The sequence below is a fragment of the Erpetoichthys calabaricus genome, chromosome 3 (genome assembly GCF_900747795.2).
Source record: "Erpetoichthys calabaricus chromosome 3, fErpCal1.3, whole genome shotgun sequence".
In the NCBI taxonomy this organism is placed as follows: domain Eukaryota; kingdom Metazoa; phylum Chordata; class Cladistia; order Polypteriformes; family Polypteridae; genus Erpetoichthys; species Erpetoichthys calabaricus.
In genome coordinates this window covers 124,849,827-124,870,478 of record NC_041396.2, presented here as the reverse complement: position 1 = coordinate 124,870,478, position 20,652 = coordinate 124,849,827, and the positions used below count along the sequence as shown (strand labels likewise).

At 41.0% G+C, this 20,652-nt stretch overlaps 1 protein-coding gene across 1 annotated transcript in view; it reads right to left on the bottom strand.

The window, feature by feature from the left end:
• Nucleotides 1-20,652, bottom strand: part of elp3 (elongator acetyltransferase complex subunit 3) — a 435,450-nt gene that overhangs the window by 115,432 nt on the left and 299,366 nt on the right. The window contains exon 12 of the mRNA XM_051924270.1: nt 16,780-16,845. Coding sequence (XP_051780230.1) covers nt 16,780-16,845 — 66 coding nt within the window. The remainder of the gene's footprint in view (nt 1-16,779; nt 16,846-20,652) is intronic.

Here is a 20,652-nt window from a genome sequence, read left to right as displayed (position 1 = left end):
AGGGGCTGGAAATGTATGAGCCAATCTTAGAAAGTTAATTGCTAAAGTTAAATTCATATAGTGTTTGCTTGACTCCTATAGAATAGAGAAAATGCAGCTACACCAATTAAGAGAAATAAACCTTGGAAAAAATAGTATTCCTTAGCACAAATTTATTTTTACATAACCTTAAATATTATCTCTATAAAAGGATAAAGATACCCTGCGAAATATGGGCTGACCAAATTTAACATGTGTAAACTGGGAGCATCACTTCCTCCACAATGACAGACAGACAGACAGACAGACAGACAGACAGACAGACAGACAGACAGACAGACAGACAGACAGATAGATAGATAGATAGATAGATAGATAGATAGATAGATAGATAGATAGATAGATAGATAGATAGATAGATTTTTCTATCTATCTATCTAACAGTGGGAAAGTTGGCTTTGTACAGAAGCTTATGAAAATAAATACTAGGGGGCTTTGCCCCCTGCTCGCCAACCCCTTTCCCTCACCACCAGCATTACATGCCATTGTGAACAGGGGAGCTGAATGTGCCTCAAGGTGACATGGCCACTCCTCCAAAACCCCTCTTAAACGGTAATACAATGGGAAACAAATAGTTTTTCTTTTACCTCCTCTTTGCTCAATTAGCAGCTGGCTTGCTGCTGCTGCTGTGCCGTGTGATCTGCTCTTCACTCGCCTACCTCTTTCCCCCACCACCAGTGCTAAGTGCAGCTGTGAAGAGGGGGGCTGAACGCACCTCAAAGAAACGCGGTTGCTCCTCCAAAACCCCTCTTAAACGGTGATACAATGGGAAACAGTTGTTTTTTTTTTTACTTCCTCTTTGCTTGATCACCTGCTGGCTTGCTGCTGCTGCTGTGCTGCATGATCTGCATGTCATGCTGCGCTTCGAACATTTAAAAGCCTGTACAGCAGCTCTCCTTTTGTCTCTCTGCCTTGTCTCTCTTCTCCTCCACACATCCTCAAACACTATTCGATCTCTTTTCGCTGTTCCATTATTTTACAGAGAAATATTTTCCTTTTGTTTGAGCTAATGTGATCTTTACTCTCATTTTTTTTGAGACTTTCGAATTTTTCTACTTCCATTATTTCTAACCTGCTCTTCATGTGTATCACGGGACTTGCTTCCAAAGGTTGTTAGTATGACGTGACTTGACCATTTCACGGGACAAGAAAGTGTTCCTTAGTCTCTCTTCAAAAGATCACGTCTTGTTGCAAGAATTTTTTTTTTATAATAGAGATAAATAAGTAGATAAATAAATATACATACCATTTTGATTGAAAAGAAAGAAAATTAAAAATGAAGAAAAACTTGTAACTTGGCAGTCAGAGTTATGGTGAGGCATTATATAGGCATATTGCCATTGGTATTGTGGAGCTCCTGTAGCATTTCTTGACATATTTCTGCTGAATGATTTGTTGGCTGTAAGTAGTAAGTGTTAGTATATCAGATAGAGGATGTGCAGCACTGTTCATATTGACACTCAGGTTAGTTTTAATTCTCTCCTACGCCTACTACTTCCAGGGTGTTCAAAGTGCATCCCATAACTGAGCACGCTCTTTTAATTAGCTTGTTGATTGGGCCTCACTTGAAGTACTGTTACCATCCCAGTACACCACAGAGTAGAAAATCATACTGTCTATCAGAGAGTTGTACAAGACATTAAGGAAAAAAGTTTTTCAAAGCTAAAATGGAAACACTCTTGAATCAGCCAGCCAGTCACCCAATTTAAATCCAAATGAGCATGCCTTCCATATGCTGAGAAGAGAAAACTTAGCGGACAAGCTCCAGAAACAAGCAGGAGCTGAAGATGGCTGCATTAGGGGCTAGAGAAGCATCAGTAGAGTAGATATCCAGCGCCTGGTGATGTCTAAGAATCACAGACTTCAATCAGTCATTGCATGCAAAGGATATGCAACAAAGTACTAAACATGACTATCTTAATATATGTACCATTGTTATATCCTGTAAAAGAAAGTAGTCTCAACACACGAAAAAAAGGTTTGGAGCAGCTACCCATATATTGTCCCTGGCTGCAAAAGGGTATAGAAAACAAGAATGATGTACTTAGGTTGAGTTCCAAGACTGAACTGATGAGGTTTTGAAAGATGGTGGTTTTATAAGCCGTAAACCAGAAGTGACGTCAGTCTGGGGGTGGAACCGGAAGTGACATCAGTCTGGGGGACGGGACTGGAACTGATAAATAATAATAATGATAATAATAATAATGATAATGCATTTTATAAATCAAGCAGGTTTTCCCGTATTTGGCCTACAGAGATAACAGAGGTAGGTTTAATGCACCCCGCCACCCCCTGGCCTGCCAGGTAATTACCTCTACTTGGTCCACTGAGCTCCTTCCTATTCGCACGTGTGTGACACGGCCCCACTCCCCCACCTCAGCCCAGACCCAGTGGATCGGGCGGACCTGTCCGTGAGGTTATGGCGCCGGGAAAGGGCATCAGCATTGGCCTGCAGTACACCTTGATGATAAATGACTGCATACTTGTAAGGCTGCAGATCTAAAAACCACCTTGTGACACGTGGATTCGAATCTCTGTGCAACACCATCCACTGTAAAGGTGCATGGTCAGTGACCAGGGTGAACTCACGTCCCAAGAGGTAGTACCTTAGCTGAGTAATCGCCCATTTAATCACAAAAAGCCTCCTGCTTCACTGCCGCATACCTGGTCTCCCGGTCCAACAGTTTCTGACTCAGGTACATAACAGGGTGTTCAACTCCATTGACGCTTTGGCTCAGCACGGCACCCAGACCTGTGTCTGAAGCGTCCGTCTGGAGAATGAAAGGCAAAGAAAAATCAGGTGCATTCAAAACAGAAGCTGACACAAGGGCATGCTTAAGCTCACTAAATGCAGCGTCTGCAGCATTATCCTATACCACATGATTAGGTTTCCCCTTCTTTATAAGATTTGTCAAGGGCGTTGTTCTCTCAGAAAACCAGGGTACAAACCGGTGATAGTAGCCTGCTAAGCCGAGAAATGCTTGTACCTACCTATGGTTATCGGATGGAACCATTTTACTATAGCATCTATTTTGGAGCATTGTGGTTTGACTATACCTCAGCCCACTAGGTAGCCTAAATATTTGGTTTTGACCAATCCAAAGCAGTATTTCTTCGGATTAATACGAAGACCAGCATTCGCTGCGGGAATAAATGACAACATAATCCAAGTAGGCAGCACTATACGAATTATGGGGTTGGAGCACATCGTCCACCAGACGTTGGTAGGTAGCGGGAGCCCCATGTAATCCAAATGGAAGTACATGGTACTCCCAATGTCCGCTAGGGGTGCTTTGCAGAGTCCTTTAAGGGAACCTGCCAGTACCCCTTCGTCAAATCAAGGGTAGTCAAAAATTTGGCATGTCCTAGCCACTCGAGGAGTTCGTCTGCTTACTGCATTGGATAGGCATTGAATTGGGAGACTTGGTTAAACTGATGGAAGTCATTGCAAAACCTCCAACTTCTGTCTGGCTTTTGACCAACATGATGGGACTGGACCAGGGAGTATAACACTCCTCTATCACACCTAGATCCTGCCTTCTGCCTTTTATGCTTTGGGAATCCGATATGGGTGTTCTCTGACTATAACCCCTGGTTTCGTCACAATCTCACGCACAACCAGGGACAGACAGGAAAACTGCTTCAAGCTCCTGTCACTGTAGATGAGACAAATTATCACCAAAGTTATGGTTTAATTTATGAGTGAAGATTGAGCAGGGCTGTCCGGAGGAGGGATCGGGATCCCTTCCCTTCCATGGTTTCAGCAAGTTAACATGATAAATCCACTCTCTGGGTCGACAATTACGTTGGATAACTAAATAATCAACCAGACCCTTCCTCTCCTTAACTTCATATGGGCCTTGCCAATGTGCCAATAATTTGGAGTGTGAGGTTGGAACTAATACCATGACTCGATCCCCCAGGTGTTACTCCCGAAGGGACATACCACGGTTATAACAATGAGCCTGGGCTGCTTGCACCTTCTCCATGTGTGATTTTAAAATGGGTCTAATTCTTGCAAATCTGTTGCGTAATTGTACAATATACTTGAGTATATTTACAGAGGGAAGGGCCGCCTCCTCATCCCAGCCTTCTTTTAATATATCCAATATGCCTCGGGGTTGTTGTCCATACAGTAATTCAAAGGGTGAGAATCCCGTGGAGGCTTGTGGGACTTCCCGATATGCAAAAAGGATGAGGGGGAAGAGCTAATCCCAGTTCCTTCTGTCCTCATTGACTACCTTGCATAGCATCTGTTTGAGAGTTTGATTAAACATCTCGACTAGACCATCGGTTTGAGGATGATATACCGAGGTCTTTAAATGTTTTATTTTCAGTAACTGTCTCCCTGAATGTCTCTGAGGAAAAAGGTGTTCCTTGATCTGTCAGGATTTCTTTAGGGATGCAGACTCATGCAACGACCCCTACCAACTCCCATGCAATATCTTTGGAAGTAGCTGAGAACAAGGGAACAGCTTCAGGACATCGGGTAGCTATCAGGACCATTATGTATTTATGAACCCTGGCAGAGTGCTCTTGGGGTCCCACCAGGTCAACCCCGATACATTCAAAAGGGACATTTGGGGTAAAGGGATTAAAGGAGTGCGGCCCCTCCTAGGCATCGGCCGCAATTGACATTCCGGACAGGTCATGCAAAAGCAGCAGACCTCCTCATTAATCCAGGGCCAAAAAAATCTGAGCTTGATCTGCTCTAAAGTTTTTTCGGGGCCCAGATGGGCTCCCAGGAGGTGGGTATGAGCCAGTTCACAGACTTGTTGCCGGTAAGTCCGTGGGACTACGATCAGGGATTTCACCTCTCCCTCGTGTTCTGCCATGCGATACAAAAGGTCATTATTTAACACAAAGTGCTGGCCATCTATTAAGTTAAGTCAAATTGGGGAGCATGCACTGGTACAGTGCATTGCCGCATCCACAACACGACGAAACAGCGCTGGGTCTAGGTTGGCAACCCCCCAGGCAGACACGCGGCCCAGTCTCACCCTCCGGAAATGATCTGCAGCAGCCAGATGTTACATGGGCGACCCCTTGGCCTGGTCCAGCCACTCGGGTCCCCAATAATGAGGATCCTACGAGCTGGATCACCCTCGGGGAATCGCGCAACATGGTTATAGTCATTCAGGACTCCACGAGCAACCGCTCATTCGACACAAAGTCAAACCAGTGCCCAAGGATTTTCAGACATAGATATAGTACCAAAGGAGTCCAGTCTTCGTCAGCAAGACAGGAAGCACAAGGGGCCTTATGTATAAACGGTGTGTACGCACAAAAATGTTGCATACGCCTGTTTCCACGCTCAAATCACGATGTATAAAACCTAAACTTGGCGTAAAGCCATGCACATTTTCACGCTAGCTCAAACCCTGGCGTACTCAAGCTCTCTGCTAGGTTTTGCAAACTGGCGGCACCCAGCATCAAAGCTGTGCTTTTGTTCCAGTGTGGTTTCCCTTTCTTTTTCAGATCCACATCCCTGACGCGGTTTTATCATATACACTGAAATTAACTGCATATTGTTTATTAGTTTAAGGCATCTGATTGTAATTAACCTGTAACAATATAATGGTCTACGGAATGGCCAAACTATTCCAAATACCATAGCTGCTTTAGCTTTGTTACTCTCACTGCATCATCTACTTCTTCTTTCAGCTGCTCCCATTAGGGGTTGCCACAGCGGATCATCTTTTTCCATATTACTCTCACTGCACCACTCGGAGAATTTATATCACTGTATCCGAGTGTGGAATCACAGCTTTACAGAAGCTGATTGGATAGAGAATTATTGGTATATAGCATCTAGCACACGCTGCCTAAGCCATGCTACCTATTTGAACTGCTCCCTTACGGCAAACACTTCAGAACCTTTCCTGTACGGACTTCGCGGTTCAGAAACAGTTTCATCCCAAGAAGTATAAACACAATCAATCAGTCCATCAAGTGCTCCTTGTAGAACTGTTTGTACTTATAAGTACAATTACCTCACTGTAAACTTGCGATACAGTTATAATATTGCACAACCTGAGCCACTTTATAAAGCGTGTATTTACATATGATGACGGTATAATTTTTAAGATGAAATGCAGCAAAATATGTTTATTATATTATACAGATAAAACTTTCACTTAATTTAAATAATCTATATTGTTAATAATTAAACATGTGAGGACACGGTGTCGCAGCGCTAGCTAGGTCAGGGATTGTTCCTGCCTCGCGCTGTATTCTTACTGGGACTGGCACGACACTGGATGGATTGATGGGTAGAATAATTAAACATGTACTATGAAGATATTTCAATGTTCCTTAAAAGTTTTGAAGAATCTGCGTTCTCAGCTTAACGTCTATTACAGCGCTGGTTGTGTGGCGATTAGGTACAGTGGAACCTCGGTTCACGACCATAATTCGATCCAAAACTCTGGTCGTAAACCAAGTTGGTCGTGAACCCAAGCAATTTCTCCCATAGGATTGTATGTAAATACAATTAATCCGTTCCAGACCGTACGAACTGTATGTAAATATATATATATATATATATATATATATATATATATATATATATATATATATTTTAGTTTTTAAGCACAAATATAGTTAATTATACCATAGAATGCACAACGTAATGGTAAACTAAATGTAAAAACATTGAATAACACTGAGAAAACCTTGAACAACAGAGAAAACTAACACTGCAAAAGTTCGTGCTATAGTGCTAGGAACCGCTTGTTAAAAACACTTTTTTAAATGAGTTTTAAGCACAGGGGAAAAAATGAACATTTGAAAAATCTATAATTTAATAAACCACCAAGAAAAGTAACATTGCAACAATGTAGGCTAAGAACCGATCACTGTAAATAGAACTGAAAACAAAAACAAGCCTTCTCTAACTTATGCATCCCTCGCTCACGCCTCTGTGTGTGTGCGTGCGTCTCTCTTTTGCGAGCCTCGAGCGCCTGTGTGTGTGTCTCTCTAGTGCACTCCTGTGTGTGTTTGCGCCTCTCTCTGTCTCGCGCTGCCTGTGTGTGTGCCTCTGTCTCTCGCACTGCCTTTCTCTCGTGCTGCCTCTGTGTGTGTGTGTGTGTGTGTCGCGCTCTCTCGCTCTCTCTCTTGCTCGCTGCACAGGAAATGCACAGGGAGAGACTGAACATGTACAAACCGAAAGGGAACCTGGCTTGTTCGTATACCGAGTGTGTGGTCGTGAACTGAGGCAAAAGTTTGGCGAACTTTTTGGTCGTAAACCGAGTTGTACGTGTACCGAGACGTTCGTGAACTGAGGTTCCACTGTATTTGGAGAAAGAAAAGGAAGGACAGGAATTGGGGGTTAGTACGTTTGAAAGAGACAGTACTACTGCAATAAATTATTTCATCGAAGGTAGTGCATGGCACAGCAAGCATCTTGTGGGGTCAGGAACAATCTCTGGACAGGGCGCCGGCTCGTCACTATCACTGCACCACTGTTTTCCCATGTTTAATACATGCTTTAATTCCTATCATCATGAAAATTATATTAAGTATACATCTCAGTATTTTAATTATTCAGAGAGCTGTAATATCATGAATGTAATGGATTCTGTGTCCAGTCGGAGCACGTAGTGATTCACACACAGAGAACATAGAAGAACAAATACAAAACAAATTATTTAACATGCTACTTTAGTTACAATGGGATCTAAGAAAATAGTAAATTAAACAATTTTAAGATGAAGTTTATGATGTTCTACTTTAATGACAAAATAAACTACGTGATTAAAGTAGAAATTTCGAGATTAAAGTTGACATTTCAAGCTTTTTTCCCCCACTGTGTCCCCATTTTTTTGTCTTTTCTCTGTACCCTAATAAGCTTTCATATGACACTCAGACGGTGGGCTATGACTCACCCTGTCACGGTGACTTTCATATCTGACAACTTCTTTTTTATTTTGGGCACTATGAGACTTTGTGAACTTGAGCTTTCGAGTTTCTCCGACACTTTATGTCACTTGATCAACTTCCTTTTGTTGTTTATACCACTGTTTAAACTAACAAATAGTACGTTTTTCCTTGCCTCCACTTGGTATTCGCTGAAATTCTTCTATTTTCCCCCGTGCTTTTGCCATTGCCTTTTCAAAGAACGTTGAGCTTAAGGGCTATTTATACTGATTTGCATATTCAAAGAGGCATAATTCTGGGAGGAGTTTGGGAGTGGCAGGAGGCGCATGCATGTGTGTTACTTTCACGATGACCAGGATTTATGAAGAGGAAGAACATGGAAGTTGGCGAATGCACAGATTTATGCATCTGGATTTTTTTGTGCGTACGAACATTTCCGCTTTTGTCCATATGTTTTAGTGTGAATTCTATGCACGGAGTTATGCATGAGGCCTCAGGACTCTAAAGACTTGGATCTTCATATTTTTGCATAGATATCAGGAGCAACAGAAAATGCCACATCTCCCTGCCTACAGAAAAGATGTAAAATGTGTGCTCACATTTATAATAGACCATGTAGTTATACCACACTGTTGTCTAGAACATCGCATAAAGGGATCATTTTTCTGCATATCATCTAATGTGGTCTACCTAATTCTCTGTATGAAATATCCTGATACTGCACTCTATGTGGGAGAAACTGGACAAACACTCCGCCAAAGAATGAATTTATACAGGTTCTACATCAAGCATGGCAACACAGATCTTCCTGTAGCAGCCCACTTTAAGAGGCATGGACACTGTGAGAGGGACTTTAAAGTCACAGTGCTTATGGGCAACTTCAGAACACAGCAAGAGAGAAAAGAATGGGAAGTTAAACTCATGATAAAATTTAACACATTATAACATGGTTTAAATAGAAACAAGAGTTTTATGGCTAGATATGAGGACTGTTTGCATCTCTCAGACTGGCACAGATAACCTGTGTACAGACCCACATTATAGAACTATATTTGCTCTGGACCAACACAGACAGACACGGGAGGCACACTAATAAAAACAAATAAATGTTTTATTTTCTTCGTCTGTGGGCTACGTTTTCCCCGTACCAACAGACACAACACAGTCCCAAAAGCACAAAGAGAAACACCAAAACACTCTTCTTTCCTCCACTACTCTCTGCAGCTTTGTCTCCCTCCTCATGACTCTAGCTCCTTGAGTGGTGGGTGTCTGCTTCTCTTAAGAGTCCACCCGGAAGCGCTCCAGGAAAAAATTGACCTAAATTAGGCTGCACTTCCAGGTGTGGCTGCATCACAGCCCAGACGGGCTCTGGAAGCTGCGCAACTCCCCCTGACGGTGGCCATGGAGCCCAACAGGGATGAGCTCCGGTGTAACACAATTGTGGCCCTGATGCAACCCAGTGGGGCTGCCACCAAGTGTTCCAGGAGACGTAGTGTGCATCCCATGACTGCTCCCCCGGATCCAATGTCAAAGGGGCATCTCGGCTGGGCATGGGTCCTGGACGTCTGCCACAAGGTCTATTAATTTTTTACTTTTAAGATGTCTCACTTAACACTAGAATTACCAAAGCCTATGAAAAAACTTGAAAAACCAGCCCACCTCAAATCCCTTCGCAGTTCTCAGTCATCGTCTTTTGTCTTGTAAATGTGCCCATCAAGACAAGCAGCAAGCAGCCTACAATTCCTTCCCCCCACCATCGCAGAACGGCCACAAAGTTCTCCCTGTTCCAGCCTTCATTATCTGGGAGTGAAGTGCTAGAATTTTAGAATGGGAATAATAGATCGTTATTTGGAATACATGCATTTCATGTGTGTTCCGTTTCTACAATAATCTGTGTAAACACATCGTTAAAACAAACGTTTTTCATATTTTAGTAAAAAATGACAAAAATGTAGACACAAACTATACAATGTGTAAAGCCTGAAGTGCAAAGATCAAATAAACACTTTCATAAAAGGTTCAAGGATGATGCAACAGCTTCCGTGGCGCAGCCCTGGTTTGATCTTGACTGCCTCATATATTGACCATTTTGAGTAGTGAGCTGCTCTTATTGTTAATATTATACAATAAAGACATACATTTGATTTGCATCTGTAACAGCCACTGTAAATGCATAGGACTTGTAAAAGTTACCGTTTTTTTTTCCACTTTTATTCTCTCAGTCACGATCACAATACATACTACCGCCATGGATCCAGGATGTCTCTGTACATTGCTGCAGTCATCTTTCCCTTTATCCTGACTAGTCTCCCAGTCCCTGCCGCTGAAAAACATCCCCACAGCATGATGCTGCCAACCAACATGCTTCACTGTAGGGATGGTATTGGCCTGGTGATGAGCGGTGCCTGGTTTCCTCCAAACGTGACGCCTGGCATTCACACCAAAGAGTTCAATCTTTGTCTCATCAGACCAGAGAATTTTCTTTCTCATGGTTTGGGAGTCCTTCAGGTGCCTTTTGGCAAACTTCAGGCGGGCTGCCATGTGCCTTTTACTATGGAGTGGCTTCCGTCTCTACCATACAGGCCTGATTGGTGGATTGCTGCAGAGATGGTTGTCCTTCTGGAAGGTTCTCCTCTCTCTGGAGCTCTGACAGAGTGACCATCGAGTTCTTGGTCACCTCCCTGACTAAGGCCCTTCTCCCCTGATCGCTCAGTTTAGATGGCCAGCCAGCTCTAGGAAGAGTCCTGGTGGTTTCGAACTTCTTCCACTTACGGATGATGGAGGCCACTGTGCTCATTGGGACCTTCAAAGCAGCAGAAATTTTTCTGTTACCTTGCCCAGATTTGTGCCTCGAGACAATCCTGTCTCGGAGGTCTACAGACAATTCCTTTGACTTCAACCTTGGTTTGTGCTCTGACATGAACTGTCAACTGTGGGACCTTATATAGACTGGTGTGTGCCTTTACAAATCATGTCAAATCAACTGAATTTACCACAGGTGGACTCCAATTAAGCTGCAGAAACATCTCAAGGATGATCAGGGGAAACAGGATGCACCTGAGCTCAATTTTGAGCTTCATGGCAAAGGCTGTGAATACTTATGTACATGTGCTTTCTCAATTTTTTTATTTTTAATAAATTTGCAAAAATCTCAAGTAAACCTTTTTCACATTGTCATTATGGGGTGTTGTGTGTAGGATTCTGAGGAAAAAAATTAATTTAATCCATTTTGGAATAAGGCTGTAACAGAACAAAATGTGGAAAAAGTGATGTGCTGTGAATACTTTCCGGATGCACTGTAAATGTGAGTGGTGTTTTGAGACAAACAAACTAGAAATTCTCTGATCTGGATGGATAAAAGCTGACACACAAGCGCTGGCGAATCTGCCTTATTCGTATCTAATTGTCACTTGAATTTTTTTATTCAATCTTATTGAGTGTTCCTGCTTACGCTGAATTAGTATGCGCCTTATGGTCCATGATGTCAAAGCCACGCTGACAAAAAACTGAGACATAGGTATATATGATATTTGGAATTATTCTTTTCAGGTCATAAAATGAATAATTCCAAATATCATATGTCTCTGTTTTTTGTCAGTGCGGCTTTGAGGTTCATTGAGGTTTTCTCTTGGAGAGCTTTTTTCATTTCATTGAAAATTAAAGCAGCAGCTGCCAAAATATGTAGCTTTCTTATTAATTTTTCAACATTGTGTAAAATAACTTTATAAAGTAACATAAAAGGTTTAAATACTGGTTATCCTTTTACACTAAAATATTACTAAAGAGATACAAAAAAAGTAAAATGCATATGTTGTTTTTCTTTAAGGAGATTAAATATTACTGAAGAAAGAAAAAAAAAAAACTAAAACAGCCAAATGGGGCTATGCATATGAACTTAAAAGGTTTAAATAAAACAGAAATATATACTTTTATTTTTACTTCCTTAACTTGTGGAGGGTGTATCCTGTAGCAAAGCCCTAACTTTTTTCGTGAAAGCCCGTTTCAGTCAATAAGTGTTAAAAACAGGTGTAAAGATATTGACAATAAGCTACGCAATCCCACCAAGACATGGAATCATTTAAATCAAGGCGCGAGTCGAAAAACACCATCCCATACTATTAGTTAACGATTAACACATTTCTATATATATTGTAAGCATACAATACAACTGATAATATGTTGCGCTTATTTAGCTGGTGTACCGACATTTTTGCTCGTTTAACGGCTGAAATCCAACGTGGTTTGTGCCTTTCAGAATGAAAACAGTTTGCATTTACCTTTTTAATAAAAAGCGAGCTTTTAAGCCTGAGAAATCACCCCGTAAATGCACACGTTTAATTGCACATGTGTTAATATGTATGCTTACACAGTATTAAAAGACACTCAACAATTAACGTCATTTACCTTCGTTCCCGTGTTTGAGTCGTGCTGTAAATTCTTACTGTGAAATATAATTGACAAATAATTTGGTGAATGAACTTGTCAAGAAGGTGGAGCTGGAGTATTACGTCACTTCATTAACGAAAATGCTGTGATGTGCGGAAGGGCGGGGGGAGTGTGGGGGTTGACGGAGAATGTTTTCATCAGCGCTCTTTGGGGCTCTTCCTTGTTTTCAGTTCACGTGATTACGTAGGAGGCATGATGACGCGATACGCGATTCCGCCTCCTCCATTACAGTATATGGACAAAAAAGAGGTTCCAGTTATGACCATTACGCGTAGAATTTCGAAATGAAACCTGCCTAACTTTTGTAAGTAAGCTGTAAGGAATGAGCCTGCCAAATTTCAGCCTTCTACCTACACGGGAAGTTGGAGAATTAGTGATGAGTGAGTCAGTCAGGGCTTTGCCTTTTATTAGTATAGATAAGAGCAGGTCACTACTATGGTAAATATATGAGGCAGTTAGGATCGAACTGGGGGAGTGGGATTATAAATCAGCAATTCTTACTGCTGCACCACAGAAACTGTTGTATCATCCTTGAACTTTTCTTTGTGATTATTTGATCTTTGCACTTTAGGCTTTACACATTATATAGTTTATGTCTACATTTTGTCATTTATTACTAAAATATGAAAATTGTTTCTGTTTTAACAATGTGTTTACAGTAATCCCTCCTCCATCGCGGGGGTTGCGTTCCAGAGCCACCCGCGAAATAAGAAAATCCGCGAAGTAGAAACCATATGTTTATATGGTTATTTTTATATTGTCATGCTTGGGTCACAGATTTGCGCAGAAACACAGGAGGTTGTAGAGAGACAGGAACGTTATTCAAACACTGCAAACAAACATTTTTCTCTTTTTCAAAAGTTTAAACTGTGCTCCATGACAAGACAGAGATGACAGTTCTGTCTCACAATTAAAAGAATGCAAACATATCTTCCTTTTCAAAGGAGGGTGCGTCAGGAGCAGAGACTGTCATAAAGACAGAGAAAACAAACAAATCAATAGTGCTGTTTGGCTTTTAAGTATGCGAAGCACCGCGGCACAAAGCTGTTGAAGGCGGCAGCTCACACCCCCTCCGTCAGGAGCAGGGAGAGAGAGAGAGAGAGAGAGAGAGAGGACAGAGAAAAACAAACATGCAAAAATCAATACGTGCCCTTCGAGCTTTTAAGTATGCGAAGCACCGTGGCTTCACTAAGCAGCTGCACAGAAGGAAGCAACGTGAAGATAATCTTTCAGCATTTTTAGACGAGCGTCCGTATTGTCTAGGTGTGCGAACAGCCCCCCTGCTCACACCCCCTACGTCAGGATCACAGAAAGAGAGAGAGAGAAAGAGAAAAGTAAGTTGGGTAGCTTCTCAGCCATCTGCCAATAGCGTCCCTTGTATGAAATCAACTGGGCAAACCAACTGAGGAAGCATGTACCAGAAATTAAAAGACCCATTGTCCTCAGAAATCCGCGAACCAGCAAAAAATCCGCGATATATATTTAAATATGCTTACATATAAAATCCGCGATAGAGTGAAGCCGCGAAAGGCGAAGCGCGATATAGCGAGGGATCACTGTACACAGATTATTGTAGAAACGGAACACACATGAAATTCATGTGTTCCAAATAACGACCTATTATTTCCATTTTAAAACTCCAGCACTTCACTCCCAGATAATGAAGGCTGGAACAGGGAGAACTTTGTGGCCGTTCTGCAGCGGTAGGGGGAATGGAGTAGTAAGCTGCTTGTCTTGATTAGCACATTTACAAGAGAAAAGACGCTGACGGAGAAGTGCGAAGGGATTTAAGGTGGGCCGGATTTACGAGTTTTTCGTAGGTTTTGTCAATTATAGTGTTAAAGGTTTTCCAGTGTTGTATCTGTCCTAGTGTCTACATAAACACAGGGAACTCCAGTTTCTGTATTACATCTTGCTTTAAGAAGGGGCCTGAGTTGCCTCGAAAGCTTGCATATTGTAATCTTTTTAGTTAGCCAATAAAAGGTTTCACATCTGACAACTTGTCCCAACCAGGCTGCCCAGCAAATTCAGTGTGAGAGCAGAACTCAAGATGCTGACAGAAGTCACTAAAAACACCAATATTTCATGAGGGGACCAACAGGATAGTTTTGCCACTGTTGATAGTGTCAAAGTGCATGAGTCTACCATTAGAAAGAAGCTGTACAGATTAGATCTACATAAGTGGTGCTCCAGAAGGAAAACTTTGCTGTCCAGAAACAAAATCCGGGCAAGACTGAAGTTTGTCCATGAACAGCTGCTCAAAGACCAAAGATTCTGGAACAATATGATCTAGGCAGATGAGGCAAAAGTATAGTTATTTAGCCACAGTACAGGAAGGCATGTCTGGCAAAATCCAAAAACAGCACTGGAACCGTTATTAACTGTAGAGCAAGGTGGTGAATGTACTATGGTTTGGGGCTGCTTTGCTGCACCAGGGCCTAGGCAGTCCTCTATCATATGAATTTGTCATTGTACCAGAGGGTGCCTGAAAATAATTCAAGACCAACTGTCATTAAGATTGATGCCCAACCTAAAGAGTACTTTGACAAAGACCTTATACATATCAGTAAATCCACCCATGAATGGCCTCAAAGAAAGAAATGGAGGGTTATGGAATGACTATGTCAAAACCCAAATCTTTTTCCTCTTGAGATGCTGTGGTGGGATGTGAAACATGTTGTAGATGCTCGACTCCTCTTAAAGATCACACAGCTAAAACATTCTGAATGGAGGAGTGGGAAAAAAACTTTCTTATCTCAGCTTCTGAAGTTTGGTCCTCAGCAAGGAGTAGTTGATCAGTGGTACAGAAAATGGTTATTGGGCATCACACTGCATAGCTGTGGTTAGATATGTGAAACAAGTTACTGTCCTTCTATGAAAAAGTGATGAAATGGTCAAACATTTGAAGATCTCTCTTATGGAAAAATAATAGACTGTTACTACTGTCAAGGCCTTGCCTGTCTTTGGGTTGCTTATTTACTGTGGATTTCTTACCAAGAAAGAAACCAGACTATTTAGCTGTTTATTTGTGATTGAAGTACAAATCAACCTCAAACGAAGCCAGGAGAGTACAATAATAATTCAAGCCTCCAAATATGATGCTACTCTTTTAGATGTGCAACATATCATAAAGAAGACATTCACCTTCATTATCTTCTGTGCTAATGAGGTTCAAAGTAGTTAACACTCAAGAATAGGTTGACCTGATCACCTGAAACCTAGTAACATACAGTTGATACTGAGAAATTACCAGATGCTTCCAGATCACCTGAGAGATATATTCACCAAAATCCACGCACAGTTTATTGCTTTTGCCACTGCTTTAGTTGCTGCATTTTTGGTCTGTAAGCACCTCTCACTCAAAACCACAGATCCTTGTACTAATAATTCATAGAAGGCTATGGAAAGAGTTAATCTTAATCTCTTGAAAAATAAAAAGTAATTAATTGGTTTTGACCCTTACTGAACTTCTTATCAGAATGAAAAGTTCAATTATGTAAAGGTAGGAAAGACATGAAGAAGCAGTGGCATCTTCTTTGTTATCAGTTTACTTTCAGTCATTTCCCTGCCTTATCTGCAGGTTGCAGTCTGAATTGATCAGAGGCGTTTATCTTTTCATTAGCCACCTGTCAAGAGGGCAAAATAATCTCAACTGAAATTGTTGCTGTTAAGCTTAAAAACATGCACGCAACAAAAGCCTAAGGTAACTTTAACACTTCAACTGTTTATATACATGTTACTGGCAAAATATAAAAATGATATTAAGATACATAACATATTAAAATATTAAAATATACATGAGTAACTGAAATAAGGTTGGGAGCATGCACGTACAGCGCATTGCCGCACTCACCACACAACAAACCATCTAGATTGGGACCTGAATGTAGCCGTGCAATGGGTGACACCTCAGCACCACACTGGAACAGTGTGAGGTTTTTACAGTGGCTGGAGTGCCAATCCTGCAACCCAAATCCCAAGTTTTCCCTGCAAGTTGGAGGACCTGTTGCAGGGCTGGATGCAAATTAATGTCATACCCAGGATGAAGCAAATGCAGGTTAAGGGCCTTGCTCAAGGGCCCAACGGAGAAGAGTCACTTCTGCCGTTTATGGGATTTGAACCAGCAACCTTCCAATTGCCGGCACACTGAAATAAGACAACAGTATTAAAAATGAACATACGTTGAGAGACAATTCACTTCTGAAAGCAAATGAAGTAACAAGGTTTAAATGAAAGGCCAGAGCAACAGATAGGTAAGGAAACATAAATGAAACATCACAGAATCAGGATATATTGAATTAGAAACTTTTTCAAAGGCACAGGACCGGAGTAAAATCTTTCTTCATTTTTAGTGTCATTGGAAACCAAATCCTCTATAACTATTCTAGCCTTTACAGTTAACATTCATTTACTCACCTGATATGGCCTCACTTTTTGATGTATTTCTTGAATTCCAACTTCACGGGTTCTGACATCACGACACTAGGAGAAACATAAAAATAAAAAAAATGTAATAACTTTTAGCTTTCTTTCCTTACATGTCGATTATAACAGAACCTTTCGTAACTGCAATTTATAATCAAGAAACAAACTGATTTAATACTAACAGATGCACCCAGTGCTACACTGTATATTATGTGTTTGAAATATGTACCTTTTGATATTCCTGCATTTGTTTCTGCACGCTGTACCTTTAACCAATTTCTTTCTGTATGTAGTATGCAGGTTCACCCCATGTGCATTTAGGGACTCCGAATTGGTTGATAGGTGTGTGTCTGAGCATGCCCATATATAGTATATAGCATACTATAAGATACTACTACTGAATATGTAACTTAAAATTCATTGTGTCATATCTTGTCTTTTACTATTTTAAAAGTCTGACATTTTGCGTATCTTTAAAGAGTATACTAAGACTTTTTGGCTTAGTGGTATTGATATTTTTCATTTGTAAGGCTTTGTTCTTCAGGCTTGGGCAAATTTGTGGCATATGAAATTTATTGTCAGTAAATGTAATTTACTGTATTACACATAGGAAATAAAAATGTTAGGTTTGAAAACACAATGGGCGTTCCGGAAAATTGAGAGTACACCTTATGAGAAGGATTTAGGAATCATAGTGGACTCTAAGCTATCGACTTCCCGACAGTGTTCAGAAGCCAATAAGAAGGCAAACAAAATGATAGGGTAAGTCCAAGGAGATTATGCTCAAGCTTTATAATGCACTGGCGAGGCCTCATCTTGAGTACTGTGTGCAGTTTTGGTCTCCAGGCTACAAAGGGATATAGCAGCACTAGAAAAGGTCCAGAGAAGAGCAACTAGGCTAATATTCCAGGGCTACAGGGGTTGAATAATGAGGAAAGCTGAGCCTATACAGTTTAAGCAAAAGAACATTAAGAGGTGACATGATTGAAGTGTTTAAAATTATGAAGGGAATTAGTACAGTGGATCGAGACTGTTATTTTAAAATGAGTTCATCAAGAACACGGGGACACAGATAGAAACTTGTTAAGGGTAAATTTCGCACAAACAAGAGGAAGTTTTTCTTTACACAAAGAACAATAGACACTTGGAATAAGCTACCAAGTAGTGTGGTAGACAGTAAGACTTTAAAGACTTTCAAAACTTGATTCAATGTTTTTTGGAAGAAATAAGTGGATAGGACTGGCGAGCGTTATTGGGCAGAATGTCCTGTTTTTGTCTAGATTGTTCTAATGTTCAAATGTTATTACTATAATTCCACTTTATGTCAGTAAATATTTCTGAACAGGTTCTTACATAACTGAATTTATGCGAGAAGGTAGGAAATGAAGGTGAAAATCTCAGAATCACAGCATAACCCTGTAACTTTTGCCTTGATCTGTAGTAGTTCAGCTCAATTTGTAACTTTATAACAGTCAGGCAAAAGAAATTAACAAAGCTCACACTTTGAAGTGAATACCTATAGTCTCAAGTTGCCAATACAAAATTTTGCATGCACTTTTGCACATACACTCACATGAACGAGTCTAGTGTAAGAGTTGAATTTGAACTCTGGTCCAATGTGCACCCATCATGTGCCTGACTCTCATATCCTTCGGAGTTTATGCTTAAAAGCTGATGCTGTTATTTTATTACAGTCATCCCTCACCTATTGCGGGGGTTACGTTCCAGAGCCCCCCGCGATAGGTGAAAATCCGCGAAGTAGCGACCTATATTTATTTTATTATTTATACATATTTTAAGGTTTTATAAACCCTTCCCACACTCTTATAAACCTTTCTCACTCTCTTGTTAACCTTTCCCACACTCTTATAAACACTTCCTATGCTCTTAAACACCGCAGAACAACACTGCACGCAGCGATCAGACGTCAATGTGTCTGCACTCGCTTTGTGAAGGGGGGCAGCTGAACTCACGCTGAGCAGAAATGGACTTTGTGCTGCTTCTGCCAAAATGCCTGCTTGTTGCTCTGCGCATTCGGAAGGAGGAGGAGGAGTGGGGGTGTGTGAGGGCTGAACGCACGTTCGCTCAAACTCCCCTCCCCGGAGGTGCAGTACGCTTCTGCCACTTCGCATTGTCAAGGGGGTGGGGAGCTGAATGAACACTAAGGAGAAGTGGACTTTGTGCTGCTTGTCGCTCTGCGTGTCAATAATTTAAAAGCTTGTACAGCACCTATTTTCCTGTCTCACTGTCTTGTCTTGCGTGAAGTTAAAATGTTTTATAATAGTGAGATGTTACTCATATCCTTAGCCCGACATCCACATATCATATCTGTTAAGAAAGTGTGTTTTATAAGTTTACATGTGTTTGAAGCATGTGGGATGGGTATTTTAAGGCTTAAACTATAAAAATGTTTATTTATATGGTCTTTCAATATCGCGGATTTTCTCCTGTTGCTGATGGGTCTGGAACATAACTTCCGCGATAGGCGGGCAATCACTTGTATTTAAAAATCCGCGAAGTAGCGAGGGATTACTGTATTCACTATGATAAATGTATTTCTTGTTGTTTTATATAACCCCTTAAGAGAAAATGTTATATTTATGGCATAACCATTCTTCTATAGTACTATGTTTACTGTTTTTTGTATCCAGCTGGATCATAATAGAATTAGGCCATTGTTCTTTACTTTTTGGAATACGAAATGTACATGGAGAAACACACACATCTCCTAAAATTAAAATGAGAATGAAAATAATACATTCAAAAAGTAACGTACATCTAAAACAAACAGGACTATCAATCAAATTGTGGTCATCTAAGTTATGAACATTTGCCATGTCCCATTAGCAACTAGGTGTAACCAATCATGTTAAAAGTTTTCTGATTATGTAATGAGTTCCTTTTAAAGAATAATGACCTAATCAATGAACTGTATAAATATAGCGGAGAGGACACTTTTTTCTTTGTAGCATGTGGCTAACATATAATGCACTTGTTACCTCTTGCGAGATTTAGATAAAGAATAATGACTGACGCTTTCTCCTGCCTATGTTTTATTGCTTAAAATAGGGGTATTCCAGTGGGGGGTGTCTGTATTTAAATTTTTCTTCCACAGTTTCTAGCACCCAACGTGGGGCTCCGAGGTTCACCTGGTGAGGGGTCCCCACTCATACCTGGAACCTCAAGAAGAAGAGGCCGGAAAATAATTATGTGTCTGGTGGGACCTGATCCAGCAAACTTTAGGACTGGCCCGTTCCCAGTCCACTGCTGGGACCCAAGATACAGGGACTATGGAGTCTGCGTTGAGGAGATTCGAACCCACGGTCAGGTATTTAAAGATTACGATAGGGGTTTTTCTCTATTGGTCATGCACAAACGGGGGAATAAAATAAATAAAATAATTAATAAAAAAAAAAAAAAAAAAAAAGGCTGGGTAAAAGAACAATCCAGGCATCTGTTGGTATGGGGTTGTTCAGAATCCAGGCTCCTATTGGTGGCTAGATAGGACCAGTATTGGACTCAATCCCCTGTCGTTGGCTAGATGGGGGTAAAGATCAGAGCTTCAGGAATATATTATTTATATATATATATCTATAATAATAAAAGGCAAAGCCCTCACTGACTGATTCACTCACTCACTGACTGACTGACTCACTTATCACTAATTGTCCAACTTCCCGTGTAGGTGGAAGGCTGAAATTTGGCAGGCTCATTCCTTACAGCTTACTTACAAAAGTTAGGCAGGTTTCATTTCGAAATTCAACGCTTAATGGTCATAACTGGAACCTCTTTTTTCACAATATACTGTAATGGACGGCAGCTCGATGGCCGTGGGAGGAGGAGTTGAGTGTCACGTCATCACGC